The following is a 16704-nucleotide window of genomic DNA, read 5'->3' on the forward strand; positions in this document are numbered from 1 at the left end:
TTAACCGTTAATAGCACGCGTCCGTATCTTATCATGACATTTAAGTCATCAATTTCATCAAAATTACCAATTACCGAGTTGACTTCTTTTAAAAATATTGAAGGAATGATATTGCGACCACACATACCTATAACCGTTTCCCGAATCCGCCCATTTTAAAATGAGGGGATGTTTAAAAATCTCACAAATTGGATAACTAGTATTTTGATAAATAAGGTAATTATTATATTAGAACCGGTTTTTACTCACGTTAGGGCAAATTATTTCGATCTTATTGGAGATAGTTAAAATTCACTACCTCACATAAATTACTGTATTTCAACTAGGGGGTTCTACTCGTCGAGTCGAAGCCGAACTCATTCAGCTCGACTCGAGTCAACCCTTAAACTCGCTAGCATTGAACGAATTCCAAACAATCAAAATTGTTATGAAGTAACGAATATTAGAAGTGCAAAATAATACATACACTTACCGATATGGAATCAATACAAAATCATTTAAACCGATTTGTGGTCAGAAAAAAACTTTGTGTCGGTCCTTCTGGACCAGAACACACTGAATGATTTAGAAAGAAATTTGCATTTCATTTTATTTCAAAAGATCGAACCAGGAATGAAGGGGCGAAAAAACCTGAACGACTTTAACTGATGCTTGTTACAAACGGGGGAGGGTGGTAAAGTGCTCTGCTGGCCAAGTTCAAGGCGACTATTAAACCAAATTACTCGTTGCTATTCACACCTATGGACTGTCCCTCTAAAAAAACTTTGATAAAGAAAAGAAAAATATTCAAACTGGTAGACGCAAATCAGGTTTTACTCGAAAAAAATAAATCCTTCGTTAATGTATTTAACTGAATTAGAAGACGTGTTCGAATTATGAGGCGTGATGGATAGTAAGTTCTCAAGCCCGGCCCACAAAACACGCATTGAAATTAACATTAGAGATATGGGAGTTGCAATGATTCCTATTAGCTTTATGTATTCCTGTAGCAAAGCGCCAGGATTTTACTTCAGGGTTCATACAACTTTTGTAAAACCGATTTCCCTGAATTTTACAGTGTTTTTTTCCAATGTACATCCCTGAATTTTACAGTGTTTTTTTCCAATGTACATCCCTGAATTTTACAGGGTTTTTCCCCTATATTTCCATGAGTTTTACAGGTTTTCCCATATAATTCCCTGAATTTTACAAGTTTTTCCCATACATTTCCCGTTTTTCCCTATATATGGAGTAATAACAACGGGATTTTTTTTTATAGTTGAAGCAACAGCTTCAGAGCAAACTTACTCAAACCTCACAAATGTCCCTGAACTTTACTAAAAATTTTAAATCTCCTCGAATTTTTTCCCCGAGTTTTCCAGCTTTGTACGAACCCTTTACTAGTCATAAATAAAAAAACCCATGTTATAAAGAATGTTTCGTAACGTTTATAATTAAATCATTTGAACCTAATTTTCCCTGACATCTAAATTGCACGATTCATTTTAAACGTTTAAAATATTGAAACATTATTATCAAACATTCTACATTAAAAATAATTAAGAAATAATGATTACTTTAATCCGGACATCTCTTAGTGCACAACCTCGGGCTAACTAATTTATAGCGCCTAATTTTTAAATCCCTTTCCAATATTTTTGTTAAAAACTTAAATTTCAAACGGACGTCATTGGTTAAAAATATATAACTTGACATTTGCCTTAGGGTGAAATAAATCTGTGTCGTGGGGTCTTTTTTCTTTTTTTCATGTTTTCGGACGGACAAATTTAATTGGAGATTTTTATCGTATAAAATTAACTGATTCGAAATAACCCGTTTTAGGGCGGGTTTTGTGTGTAGAAATTTATCGATTTCAACAAGGAGTTTCATCCTAAATTAGTTCAATCAAACTCAGTACGTCCTCAAATTTCCCGGAGGTGGAGCTGCGTGATAACGTTCTTAATTTTAGGTACTGATATCTATCATCTTTTTTTTTTAATATTTTTTCAGTTGGGACTAATGAAATGCGCTGACACCTTTATCGGAATACCGGGTCGACTCAAAGGAATTTCGGGAGGTGAAATGAAGCGATTGGCCTTCGCTTCCGAGGTAAAAACCCAGCCTTTATTTTGACATACTTCAAAAACTAATTAATTAAACTTCAAAAGTTAAACATTGTATAGTTATATGTTACTTTAAAACTATTCCGAACCTTAACTTCGCTGTAGATTTTTAATTAAAGCGAAAACTTGAAACGACCAAAACACAATGCTTTTTCTATGGGATGCTAAGCCTAAAAAACTGATTTTTTATCGAGGGGTGCCAGATCTTATCAAAAAGCTTCCGTATAAGATATGTTCCATAAGTATGACACTACATACACTTCGTAATGCTAGAGACTTACAGCTCGAGCTATAGTTCTAGCAGAACGAAAAGCGAGAATTGAAGTCCTACACTCGGTGGTTAATTTTGCAGCTAGGACTTCCATCTAGGTCCTATAAGTCTTTGACAGCGCCTCACCAGGCCTCCCTCGCTTTACCTGGAACCTATGACCTACTTCAATCACTTCATGACAAGCTCCAGTTTGTAACCAGTGACAAACTTATGGAACATATCTTATCAACTTATGAAAATACTGCTAAAACCAAAGCTAAGGAACTGGGGTCTGGGGTAAATGAAAGCCTTCTGTATTGTCCAGTAAAATTACGTTTACAAAACGCGATATGTTTTCTGACTTGTACCATCACAACAAAATGAATACGCTAGTAATGTTAAAAGCTACCCGTTGGTGAAATATAGTGTTGAAGGATCGAGAACGGACATTTTGGAATCGATAGTGAGGGAAAGAGTTGAAAGGCTGCGACGTGAATCATTTAATGTGGCGTCAGTCTTTACATCTTTCCCCTACTAACGGTTACCCATATTCGACTCGCATGGTCACCCACCGATTATGCACTCACATAAATCCTGTACTGCACTCATCCTACACTACAGCACTGCGATTACAAATCATCCAAAAAATAATTCAAATTATAACTCACCAATGTCAAATTATCTTTGATTGATTCACATCAATGACGTCATTGATGATGAGCCTGCAAATACAAAATTTTCCACAATTATTTTAAAGGCATTTAAGGAGTTATGTTTTAAAAGGCTTCAAAACGTTAGGCCTAGTTTTCTTAATTCACGGGATGAGATAAATACACAATACGCCCCCACAGTTAGACCCCCTGCTCTTTCCCTCAAAATGGCGGACAACTTTACGGAGGGAAAGAATAGTGCTATCACGACAGCACTTAAAAGATCCAAACTTAATTTATCAAACAGGTTCTGACCAATCCGTCTCTCATGTTTTGCGACGAACCGACTTCCGGTTTGGACTCTTTCATGGCGCAGAGCGTCGTTTCCGTTTTAAAACAAATGGCCGCTGGTGGACGAACTATCGTTTCGACCATTCATCAACCGTCTTCGGACACGTACGCTATGTTTGACCGCTTAATTTTGATGGCCGAAGGAAGGGTCGCGTTTCAAGGGGAGAGTAAAGAAGCCTTAGACTATTTCTCAAGGTAAACTTCTTCAAAAAAAAAAAAAAAAATTAAAAACAAGAATAAATAAATATATATTGAAGTTTTAAAATATAATCTATATTATATTTATTCGAAATGCAGGCTGGGAATGAGATGCCCTATCAATTTTAACCCCGCTGACTTTTACATCGAGCAACTGGCTGTGATACCGGGTCAAGAAGTCGAATGTCGACAAAGGATAAAAGTAAGTAAAACTAAAAAATATTTTCAATATGCACGGGCTAATTAAACCATACCACCATCCCTTTAAACGAGAATTTAATTAGAAATAGGGAGTACGAAGATAACCTTACTCATATTACCTCATAGCAGAAGTCCATTAAATTAGGCTAATTTAATTAACTTCTACTCATAGTAATCATGATGTGTTAGGTTAGGCTATGATAGGCTTGGGCTAGGTTACGTTTGGGTTTGGTTAGATTATTTTAATTCAGTGTCAGGGTGAAAAGTCGAATTATAGAGTTAAAATAATTTGATTAAATAATTAGTTTTAAATGATAACTTCCAGTTACTATGTGACGAGTACGAAAAATCAGAAAAAGCTCAACTAATCAGTGAAACTCCCATTAACGGTGTCAACCAACAATTGCCTGATAGAGACAACGCTCCTACGTAAGTTCAAGTTAAGTTCTAATACGCGTATTAGAAATACAGCTTATAAATTCCCCAAACTAATTTTTTTTAAATAGTTAAGCCTATAACCTGGTTTTATCCATTATTTAACACCTGCAGGTACGAAAAGTACAAGGCTTCCTGGTTCAGTCAGCTACGTGTTTTAATTTGGCGATGTCAAATCATAGTCCGCCGAGAGCGTCTTTTGACCATTGTCCGTTTGCTGCAAACGGTGGTGATCGCTATCATAATTGGTCTAATTTACTGGGGTCAAGATATGACCCAAGAAGGAATCATGAATATTAACGGCGCACTCTTTCTCATTTTGACTAATCTATCCTTTCAAAACGCCATGTCCGTCGTAACGGTAAGAACCTTTCTAAAACAATGTCTTTAATATCAAAATTTAAATCGGTCGAGAAAATGGCAATTGGGCTTCGCTTTAATGCCACAAAAATTGATATCCATTTCAGGTATTTTGCGAAGAGCTACCTGTATTTCTAAGGGAGCATTGGAACGGGATGTACCGAACCGATACTTATTTCCTTAGTAAAATGTTAGCCGAGGTAAGCAAAAACTTAATTAGCATTTTAAATTAAGTAAATATTATATTTATTCAATTTTCCTTCCCACATATTTTTCTCGCACATTCAGTTACCATTGTTCACGTTCCTGCCATTACTGTTTATATGCATTACTTATTGGTGGATAGGTAAGTAGCCGGGAACCGGCAGAGTCCTTTGTACTTTTTGAATGTGGTTATCTAAAGGATTACAATAGAATTCTCTTCAATTTAATCGAAAGATCACGTGAAATAATAAATATTTCAAATCGGAACCATGTTAAAGACGATATGAGCAATTAACTTTGAGCAGAATAAACGTTAGGCTACGCCGTGAAGCAGAAGCTATTGGGGTAAAGAATCTTATTGGACGACTAGTACATGGTTCGGACGGAACTTTTACACAGAAAATCCCTAACTTTTCCTGCTTATCCCTGACGAAATTTTGCAAAATCCCAGACCATTTTAAAACGTTTACCAGAGCTCACTTCATCACACCTGAGGGCCCATAATTATCATTGCTCGAAGAGATCATGGTTTGATATACCAAACGAAATCCCTGACTTATTAGGGAAAACTTTTAAATCTCTGACTTGTCCATGCAGGTTCCGTACGAACCATGCATGTAGTGCCAAGTTACAGATCTTTTCGTGCATTGGCATAAAATTCTTCACCCTAACGCCGTCTGTTGCATAGTGTTCCCTAAAACTGTGGCTTCATTAGGGAAACGTCATTACCCGTGTCTTCTTTGATATTATAGATTAGATTGAAATATTTGTTATTTTCTATATTCGAAAAAAAAGTAGAAAATTCTACGGTGGTCGCGATTCTTTCCTTTAAGGCAAAAAAAAAAAAATTCTGAGCCATATTTTGTATTTATCTTTCGACAAAATCAGGTCTTTATCCGACTGGCTACCGTTTCTTAATCGCCGTCATTATCTGCATCCTAGTTGGGAATACGGCTTGTTCATTCGGTAAGTTATTTACGAGTTTATTATCACCTTATAGGAGATAGATGAGCTGGAGTAGCAATCTCCATACCTATAACCACAAGCTTATAACATAATTATGACACTACCTCTACTTCGTAATGCTAGAGGCTTACAGCTCGAGCTAGTTCGAGTGAGAACGACAAGCGAGAATTGAAGTCCTACACTCGGTGGTTAATTTTGCAGCTAGGACTTCCATCTAGGTCCTATTTAGTCTGTATTACTAAGCCTTTGACAGTAGCGCCTCACCAGGCGTCGCTTTACTTCGAATCTATGACCTACGCCAGTCACTTCATGACAAGCTCCAGTTTGTAACCAGTGACAAACTTATGAAGGAACATATCCTATGAACTTATGGTAGTACTTAGTGCTAGTTACTCTGGTATTGGTTGTCCTCCCAGCATCCTCTTCGGCGATTTGGTAGGGTCGTATAGTATGAAAACGGTAGCGACAATGTGTCTTAAAAAGCCAGGCTAATAGAGGCTTTTCAGTAGGGTGAATACTCCTAAGACTTACTTCAGTTTTGGCAGCCATATTGGTGGGTTTCAGCTTTCTTCCTACATTCAACCCACCAATATGGTCGTGTAAGTTTTCTCACAAGTCATAGCTCCTCCCCCAACTGAAAGTTCTCAATTCATGAGAACTAGCTTATATATTGAAATGGCTGGCGCAAAGCGGCAGCACTTAACAATTCACGACCAGAGGTAGGGGCGTGCGAACATGGCCCATCAGTATTACCACTCCATCTCATTTCTTTCCTCCAAGATATCAACGGGGTTTCACTGGAAACCCCACTTTAAAAAATAGGCGGCTTCCAAAAGAGTTTATCAATTTATCAAATAGCGTTGGCTGATGACATCAGGGAAGTCCTTGAAGTTTTATACGTACTCTAGGCTAAACGATATTTTACGGCGTTAATCCCTTTAGGTATCGTCTGTGTTAAGGACTGACCTTTTTGGCCCCCTTTGAAAGCTCGTAAATTTCTTGACGGTATTTGTTTTCACAGATTCCTAGCGCCGATATAATTTAATACTTATCATCATTTTAGAAGTTAATCACTCGATATAAACTTAAAAGCGGGGCCGCAGTATGATCTGCTTGATTTAGGGTTAATACGAGACATTGATGGGTATATGGTTGCAAAGACGTTAGATAGTGCTTAAATGATACAGGTCTTTGTTGTCCACATACCTATCACCCACACCAAGAAGCGATATCTAGTTTACTAGGGATAAGGTATAAATTCGCGCCACATTTCCAGCTTTATCTCCAGTCCAAACGTACGTCCGGAGTTAATCCCCGCCTCTAAATTACAACCAGCATCTCATAGGTTCCTGTAAACTCACGTCAGCGCGACGCCAATGACGAAAATTACAGTCATATTTTCCGACTGAGGAGAGGCGAAATAGTCCGTCCTCCTTTTACGTCCCCCCTTTTATTTTGAAAGGGGGACTGGGACTATGGCGCACGAATACTTAGGCATCTTATACCTTCTACCTAATAAACTAGATATCGCTTCTCGACCAGACTTTATTTTACCAACGGCTTTTGAAAAGATCTATTGAATAAGCCACGCGGCTTTATTAATAACTTAACCGAACTTCAGAGTGTATTGGAAAAAACACGTTTTTCTCAATTTTGAATTTATTTTTTTAATTTAATTAATTGATAAAAAAGCCACGTACACGAAAACGTGTAGCCACCTAGTACGCAAGCTCTATCCCGTAAGACACGATAAAAATCAACCGTATTTTTCAATTTTCATATTAAAATTATATGCATAACACGTACAAGTATTTGAAAAATGTTTAAGTTATCAAATTTCAAGTCCGCAACCTCAAGGACCCTACACGTTTCGTACCACGTGTTTGGGTCAGTTTCTTAACTCTCTACCAAGTCTAATTTTTATAAACTTTTTTAAAATTCAAGTATAAAAACTGATGACGTCAATAATGCCAAAATTTAGGATGGGGTTAGCGCATAAAGGCCCGTTCAGACTAAAGTAAGATCTTACGTTTGTTTCGTTTCGATTCGTGTTCAGGCGTGAGAGAAGACGAGTAGCGTATATAGAGTAATGTCAGTTCTACTATGCAAACGTCATACCATAGAGTAGTGTCGGTAGAGGGGGGAGTAGACTGTGTATCCCTCCCTCTAGGCGTGCTTATTAAAATAGCCGATCCCAAGACTCCTAAAACTTTTTATATATCGTCTGCTAAGGCGTATTAGCTCACTCGATCACGCGTCGGTAAAGCATGATCGAGTGGGCTATGACCAAAGAAAACGCGCTAAGGAGGTGGTGCCATCTTAACCCCACTCTAAGACCATTAACAATAAGGGTTTTTTTTTTTTTTTTGTCCTCCTACTAACACTAGTGCTTAGCCGTTAGGCCTTGAGCACCAGGAAGAATTGAGCGGGAGACCCTACGCGGCCCAGCACTGACGGGGGCCGCTAGGTCGTATGTGTATAAGCAGGGAAGGAAATGAGGTTTACTTGGGAGGTGACGGAAGGTGGAATTGGGGTAAGTCACCTCCGGCGGACACGGGACAGTCGGCACCTATAGGGAAGGATCGCCGACATGTGTCGTATTCCCTCAAACTTTGCCGCCCAGAAGCTTGGCTTACAGGAGTGCGCCACACTCCCGGCAACAATAAGGGTTGTTAATGGTCTTAGCCCCACTGCCCGACGAAACTGAAAATTATCAAAGTAAACCCGTGCACGAATCTTTTACGTTGTCGTTGGCACGTGTCTTATAAGGCGAGCAAAGCGACTTCACCGGGACGTGATCGAACGACTTTAGTCTGAATGGACCTTTAAACTTAAGTCTTATCTTTTTGGAGGCTACCGGTTACCAACTATCTTTAAAAAAATGTTTTTCTTCACATTTTAGCTTTCTAATGAAACCTTTATAGATTTAAGAGCTTCTTGGAGTAATTAAGCAACTGGAGAAAACTCGATTTTTATCAAATAAGCCGCGTTGAAATATTTTAAGGTTCCTATAAAAGGGTATTTTACGGGAAAATAAGAATTTCTTATCGCGAGCGCGGGGCCCCGCTTTTTAATATATCCTAAAAAGATATCAAAGGAGTTTTGTTTAATCTCCCTCGGAACGACAGAACCTTTTTACCTCGGGATACGAAAGGTCATACGTGTAAAATTATCATATGCACGTGATAAAGGTTTCAGACTTGCGTAAAAATCTAGGTAAACGGAGAAAGCTCTTAAATCCACCAGTATGGCTGCCAAAACCTTTAGTAAAACTTGGGGAGGGGTTGACGTGCAACTCAGCCAAATACTCAGCTTCCTACAGTGGGAGGTCAGCTCTGATCTCAATTCTTTTCTTTTCAAAGTTCTCAGGTTATAAATGGGTTCTAGTATTATTCTAGTATTTAATTACGTTCTGCTTTACAATTCAGATAAACTTTAAAGGTTAATGAATACTTAAATAGATATTTTATATCTTATAGGGTACATGATTTCGGGTCTATCCAGTTCAGCTCAAGTCGCTTCATCAATTTTAACACCTTTAATGATACCCCTATTGTTATTTGGTGGTTTCTTCTTAAATAACAGGTAATACTAATTAATTTTAACTTAATTAATTATAATTAAACCACTCATATTTTGCATTAAATAATTAATTGATTATTTCAAAAATTTGCATTTATACAGCTCCGTACCTCGATGGTTAATATGGCTGAAATACCTTTCGTGGTTTTACTATAGTAATGAAGCCTTATGCGTCAACCAATGGATAGACGTGGATAATATAGGTACAATATTAACTAAACATTTATGACCAACACGTGCCACTAAAACCTTAGCGGCGAAATTTCAAAATTCGACATTATTTTATTTTCTTTATCAAACATAGCTTGCTCTAATAGCACGGCCACCTGTATGAAGAATGGAACATTGGTCTTAGAATCGCTTCATTTTGACGAGGTAACTATGAAACTTGTTAACAAATTACCCACAATTACTACGATAACTATACACCAATTCATCATACTTACGCTTATAACCTTTTCATCACGCAACCGAGCAATTTTAACTCAAAAATCAAGTATCTTTCTATTTATTTATCATATATTTACGTCGCATTTCCTCTCAATTTCAAAAAATGCGAAAACGCTATTAAGGTTATCTTAGATCAAACTACACCATACTTATTTTAAATACAGTTTAGGTAAAAACCAGCCACGAAAAAGCAATTTCATTTTGAACTTAGTTTAAAAAAACCGCAAACTCATGTCCTAAAAGAGAATATTGGAAAAATTGGTTTCAGTTTAAAAATACGAAATTGACCAATTTATATTTGCGTAATTCGGCAATCAATATATTTAATACCTAGCGCACTTTTAATTTGAGCGAGACGAATTATGGGGAAAAAATTGGGCGACGTTGGCAGCTTAAAAGTCTTGTGGTTAGTTTCCCAAATAGGGTCTGAAAATTAAATGCGCATCAAAATTGCCGCTTGCGACTTTATATGTTAAAACCAGTTTATTACGTAATATCAGAAGCATGATAGTACTAGCACCAAAGGCACCCGGTCCGGTGTGTTCCCGTCAACCAGTCGGCACATTTTTATTACTTTCTTGTTGGTCCCGGTCCGCCATTTTAAAATATGGCAGGTAAATCGAACCCCAAAAGGCCATAAAGTCCGCTTATTGGAACGCGAAATCAACGTACGTTATTCCAGAAAGAAAGCTTTTTTATATTTTTGGCCACCTTTTTTCAAGATGGCAGCGAATTGAAAAAATATTAAGTAAATCGGTTAAAACGAGCGTAAGTTATTTCTGGTCGCCATTTTTCAATATGGCGGCGAATTGGAAAAAATCTTTTCTATTGTGTTCCTACTACTTAAGAGTAACGTCCCTGCAAAATTTCAGCTTTATAGGTAAAGCTGTTTGGGCTGGGAAACTGAAAGACAATGATTTCTAATTTAATTAAGGGGTCATCCCTAAAACACCCATCAAATGATTCAAATCATAACTCTTGAAACAGTGTCCCTTGTGGCAAAATGGAGATAGAAGTTACATTTTCGACTCAAAATCGCCAAAAAGAACTTATTCCTTAATTTCTTACACGCCTTTCAGAAACACCCTGTATATTTTTGATTGTGTTGATTGATGGCATTCATGATTGATCGGTTTAAACGTCCTTGTGAATCTTTTATGTTTACTAATATACGTAATATTCCTCGCCTTATTTCCACACTATTCTTAATCAACCTTCATTTAATATTTAATGGCACTTTCACCCACTTGATACTTCATCATTTTAATTATACTTTATGAAACCTCCCTTCTTCAATCCAAAAAAAAAAAATAAGTTGTCCCGTGGCCATATGCTCCGCTGTAATATTTTGTTTCCCCTCTAAACGTAATCCTTTTTATAATACTCAAATATGAAACCCATCTAATGCTTTATCCCAAGGCCACTAACACCATAAGGTATGTTCTATAAGTATGACACTTCCTATACTTCGTAATGCAAGAGACTTACAGCTCCAGCTAATTCGAGAACGACAAGCGAGAATTGACCACACCCGGTTTTGAAGTTTATTTATTCTGTACTAAGCCTTTGACAGTGCCTCATCAGGCGTCGCTTTACCTCGAATCTATGACCTACGTCACTTCATGACAAGGTCTAACTAACCAGTGACAAACTTATGGAACGTATCTAATGAACTTATGGTAGCACTTATTAAAACCCCCCTCCCTCCCATCACGTTCACGTTACGTAATTTGTCAACAGCCCTTGATTGATTCTTTGGTTAATTTTTAAAGCAAGTTTGCACGGAAATTAAATATTTTAAAACTGACAGTAGAACTAAATCTTTAATTTTTGAAAGTTGCGCGTGAACCAGATATATAATTAATTAAGAGTAATTAATTACTACCAGGGCGTCTCGACACTAGCAATTAAGCATTAAATTAAAAAAATTTCCTCCGATAAGTTGATTAACCTCTCGGATATAACGAGTGTTAACTTCAACGAAACGATTAAAAAGCAAGGCCCCCATCACTCATAATTTGAAGTTTTACTTTTTTTACAAATTTTAAAAATCTCCGTGCTTAAAATAATTTTAACGCGTCTTTAAATTACAATTTATCTTAATTACGTTCTGAATTTTTACCTTATAGGAGAATCTGTACCCCAATATTGGCTATTTGGCTTGCTTACTTATCGGTTTCAGACTGATCGCCTACATTGGTGTTCTTCTTAAAGCCAGAAGAAGGAGATAAAAAACACCACAAGTTTAAACTCGAAAAAAAAATTGAACCTATCTCAAATATGAAAAACCTTTTTTGTACTGTTTGTATCTTTTATTATAATTTTTTACGTAGTTTATTCTTAAGAAAAGTTGAAATTATATTAGTATAGTTTTAAAAAAATCGTTATTTTTCATTGTTATAATTTTACCTAAATATTCTAGTCTTTTTTATTGGAATCAGCCTTAATTGTTAATAGTTACGAATTTTCACGCTACTTTTCAATGCGGTTCAGTTTTTTTTCAAGCATCCGAATTGAACTGAATTACTATTTAAAAGTTCAATTAAATAAATTTCTATATTGCAACGCTATATAATAAAACAAAAAATAAGAAATAAGATTTTTTAAACTAAAATAAAAAATAAAAGACTGAATATTAAATTTCTTGTTCAAATATTATGAAATAAAGTTTATTCCAAAACTCGTGCCTAAAATATTAAGCTATGCCTATATCAAGAATCCATACAAGATCTAAAAATTAACGTATGAATAAATATTAGTCATATCTAAGGTTTCCATGATCTCACATTTTTCATAAAAAAGAAAATGTAAAAACTTATAACAAGAGTGGTGAAAAATACGGTATTTTAACTTCATTCATCATTAGATAAGATTAAAATTGAAGGAACTCTTAATGTCTTGAAAGTAAAATGGAACCGGGGGGCCAAACGTTCATATCAGAACAATGAAGCGAGGTAAAAATCGTGCCGTATAATAATTATTTTGTAAAATAATTATTACTTAATGGGTGTAGGACATTATCCTTTAACCTTGAGTAAAACAATTTCCTGATATCAAATTAACAACCCTCTATAGAAACCACCGCAACCGAGTTTGGGCCACTATTTCCGTCATATGATGAATCTTTGCTTTTATACAGGTTTATTTTAGCCTTAAGTCCCACACTATTCTTGGTAGCAGTTCTATTTCTAATCACTTGATTTTGTAAATGACCCGGTTGGTATAGCAGTGGGCGAACATGACGTCATGCTACGCCGCCACACACACAGGGTTCGTAATTTTAGTTTAAGAAATTGATAAAAATAAAAACCAAGTACGTGTCCAGCCAGCCACGTAGTTCGTAAGATCTATCCACTTTGACACGATACAAATCAATCGTGCATTTCAATTTTCATATTGAAATTATATGCATACCACGTATGCGAAAAAGTTGTAAAATCTGAGGTACGCAGCCTCAAGGGCACTAACTAACAGGTTCCGGTCAATTTTCTATAAAATCTCTACTATGTCATACTTTGAAATTATTCAAAAATGTATATTTAGAAATTGATGACGTCAGTATTGCCAAATTATAGGGTCGTTATCAGTGCATTATCTCGCATCTAACTTCTTCGGATTCACATACCGGATGGGTTCTGTATTAAGAAAACATGGTGGTCAAACACCAGACTCTCTTTTAACCCCCCCCCCCACTTTTGACAAGGGTCCATTACTGAAGTCACTATCCATATTTGAAAAGTTAACATCTACCTATTACGTAATATTTTAGGCAGCTATTACGCAACATTTTATACAACTATTACGCAACATTTTATACAACTATTACGCAACATTTTATACAACTATTACGCAACATTTTATACAACTATTACGCAACATTTTATACAACTATTACGCAACATTTTATACAACTATTACGCAACATTTTATACAACTATTACGCAACATTTTATACAACTATTACGCAACATTTTATACAACTATTACGCAACATTTTATACAACTATTACGCAACATTTTATACAACTATTACGCAACATTTTATACAACTATTACGCAACATTTTATACAACTATTACGCAACATTTTATACAACTATTACGCAACATTTTATACAACTATTACGCAACATTTTATACAACTATTACGCAACATTTTATACAACTATTACGCAACATTTTATACAACTATTACGCAACATTTTATACAACTATTACGCAACATTTTATACAACTATTACGCAACATTTTATACAACTATTACGCAACATTTTATACAACTATTACGCAACATTTTATACAACTATTACGCAACATTTTATACAACTATTACGCAACATTTTATACAACTATTACGCAACATTTTATACAAATATTACGCAACATTTTATACAAATATTACGCAACATTTTATACAAATATTACGCAACATTTTATACAAATATTACGTAACATTTTATACAAATATTACGTAACATTTTATACAAATATTACGTAACATTTTATACAAATATTACGTAACATTTTATACAAATATTACGTAACATTTTATACAACTATTACGCAACATTTTATACAACTATTACGCAACATTTTATACAAATATTACGCAACATTTTATACAAATATTACGCAACATTTTATACAAATATTACGCAACATTTTATACAACTATTACGTAACATTTTATACAACTATTACGTAACATTTTATACAACTATTACGTAACATTTTATACAACTATTACGTAACATTTTATACAACTATTACGTAACATTTTATACAACTATTACGTAACATTTTATACAAATATTACGTAACATTTTATACAACTATTACGTAACATTTTATACAAATATTACGTAACATTTTATACAACTATTACGTAACATTTTATACAACTATTACGTAACATTTTATACAACTATTACGTAACATTGTATACAACTATTACGTAACATTGTATACAACTATTACGTAACATTGTATACAACTATACGTAACATTGTATACAACTATTACGTAACATTGTATACAACTATTACGTAACATTGTATACAACTATTACGTAACATTGTATACAACTATTACGTAACGTTTTATACAGCTATTACGTAACATTTTATACAGCTATTACGTAACATTTTACACAACTATTACGTAACATTTTATACAACTATTACGTAACATTTTGTACAACTATTACGTAACATTTTGCACAAATATTACGTAACCTTTTATACAACTATTACGTAACCTTTTAAACAACTATTACGTAATGCGTTATATAACCCTTATATAATAGGTTTTAAAAACACTACATATCATGTTATATAACTTCTACAAACTATGTTATATAATCTCCCTAGTCAAGTGCCATACCCCTCGTTCGTATTTACAAAACTAAGATTTACCATATAATATTAAAAACAAGTTGGGAAAACCAAAATATTACCTCTCCGAGTCGGGGAAAAGACTAGTATAGGACTCAATATCGAAATACTAGAGCAACATTTTTTCGCTTTGTTTTGTGTAACGAGGCTTAAGTCATTGAATACAGTGTTGCCAATGTTAGAAAGTGGATTTTCCCACTTACATTTGAAAAATTTCCCACATTTCCCACACCCCCTTTTTAGCCCCACCCCCAGCTAAAATACGGAAGAAAAGTTACAGTCATATTTATCTGTACTATTTTTTCCTACTAGGTTTTATATGGAATATCACTCCGCATGGCTTTGACAATATGTACAAATGCGCCAAAACGCTATAAAGCTTTAAAATTATCTAAATATGCTACTTTTTTCCAGCGCCAAATTTAAAATCACCGAATTTATTTCAAAATGTTACTTGCAATTATTTAACCGAGCAAAATTTTCGAAAATGCACTAACCTTAACTGCATATTCTGCACTATTAACACTAATACAAGAAAATTCCCACATTTGACCGATTTTTGGAAAAAATTACCTTTTTCCCACAGAGCCTAAAACCATACCAAAATTTACCACGATGTGCGAAATTTCCCACACATTGGCAACACTGATTGAATAGTTATCTCTACATTGTCAAAATATATAATCATCCGCTAATCCTAGGTTTCAAATCATTACTTACAAAGAATATATAAGTTCTATGTTAAATTTTATTCTCTGATGCATACCACTAACCCGATAACGATTATCCCTTTCACTGATCTAATTGCTACCATAATGCTTTCTTCTATTATAAAATCTAAATCTGATTATTTAAACGTGTATTTAACTTTCGACTCACTCTGAACCGTTAATGTCCCTTCATTACAGACAAGATAATCAAAACCCAAAGTTTAATCCACCTCAGGTCTCAATTATTTACTCTTTGTCTCACTAACCTATTGCGGATCAAACTTGATTTACCCGACAGAATCCAGGCCTTAGCTTTCGTCTTGATATAACTAAACCAAGGATTATTCTATATACAGATGTAGTATAGCTTAAGTAATATATAAACAGCCATTTCAAATAATAATATTAAAAAACATCCTTGGAATATCAAAATGAAACAGAGCTTTAAAGCTACAAAAGTACTAAATGCATCGTAATTACGAAAAAGATTTCCACATATTCACTTTATATTATGGAAAAAGTGAATATTAAGGTTCTGTAGGATTTCTTAACACATCAAAACAAAGCGAACTGCTAACGCGGCGCACTAGTGTGACAACGGACAGACACACACAGACAAAAAAAATAGACTGCTTTTAAACTCTTTCCGTATTAATTTTGAATTGAGAAAAGAGATTATCTTAAATATTAAAATAAATATAATTAATATTTAATATTTTCTTCGCTAGTTGTTCGCCTTATTGAGCGTTACATCGTTTTAAAAAAGAATAATTAAACAATCTTGAGAAATTTGACTAATATTGGCGTTTGAAATGAAGCATACGCCGGTTGCTTCGCCTTACTTAAATAGGTA

General features: G+C 34.9%; 1 protein-coding gene across 1 annotated transcript in view; it reads left to right on the top strand.

Moving 5' to 3' along the window:
* The window catches only part of LOC149710099 (protein white-like), a 28534-nt gene extending 16516 nt beyond the window's left edge, over positions 1–12018 (top strand). The window contains exons 5-16 of the mRNA XM_089859072.1: positions 1990–2088; positions 3310–3548; positions 3651–3753; positions 4078–4181; positions 4302–4548; positions 4655–4747; positions 4836–4893; positions 5640–5717; positions 9197–9302; positions 9402–9502; positions 9604–9674; positions 11879–12018. Of these exons, the coding sequence (XP_089715198.1) occupies positions 1990–2088; positions 3310–3548; positions 3651–3753; positions 4078–4181; positions 4302–4548; positions 4655–4747; positions 4836–4893; positions 5640–5717; positions 9197–9302; positions 9402–9502; positions 9604–9674; positions 11879–11980 (1401 nt within the window). The 3' untranslated portion in view covers positions 11981–12018. The remainder of the gene's footprint in view (positions 1–1989; positions 2089–3309; positions 3549–3650; positions 3754–4077; positions 4182–4301; positions 4549–4654; positions 4748–4835; positions 4894–5639; positions 5718–9196; positions 9303–9401; positions 9503–9603; positions 9675–11878) is intronic.
* The last annotated feature ends 4686 nt before the right edge of the window (positions 12019–16704 follow it).

The sequence above is a fragment of the Phalangium opilio genome, unplaced genomic scaffold (assembly GCF_054372755.1).
Source record: "Phalangium opilio isolate 3A_F unplaced genomic scaffold, DU_Popi_V2 ptg000011l_1, whole genome shotgun sequence".
Classification (NCBI taxonomy): domain Eukaryota; kingdom Metazoa; phylum Arthropoda; class Arachnida; order Opiliones; family Phalangiidae; genus Phalangium; species Phalangium opilio.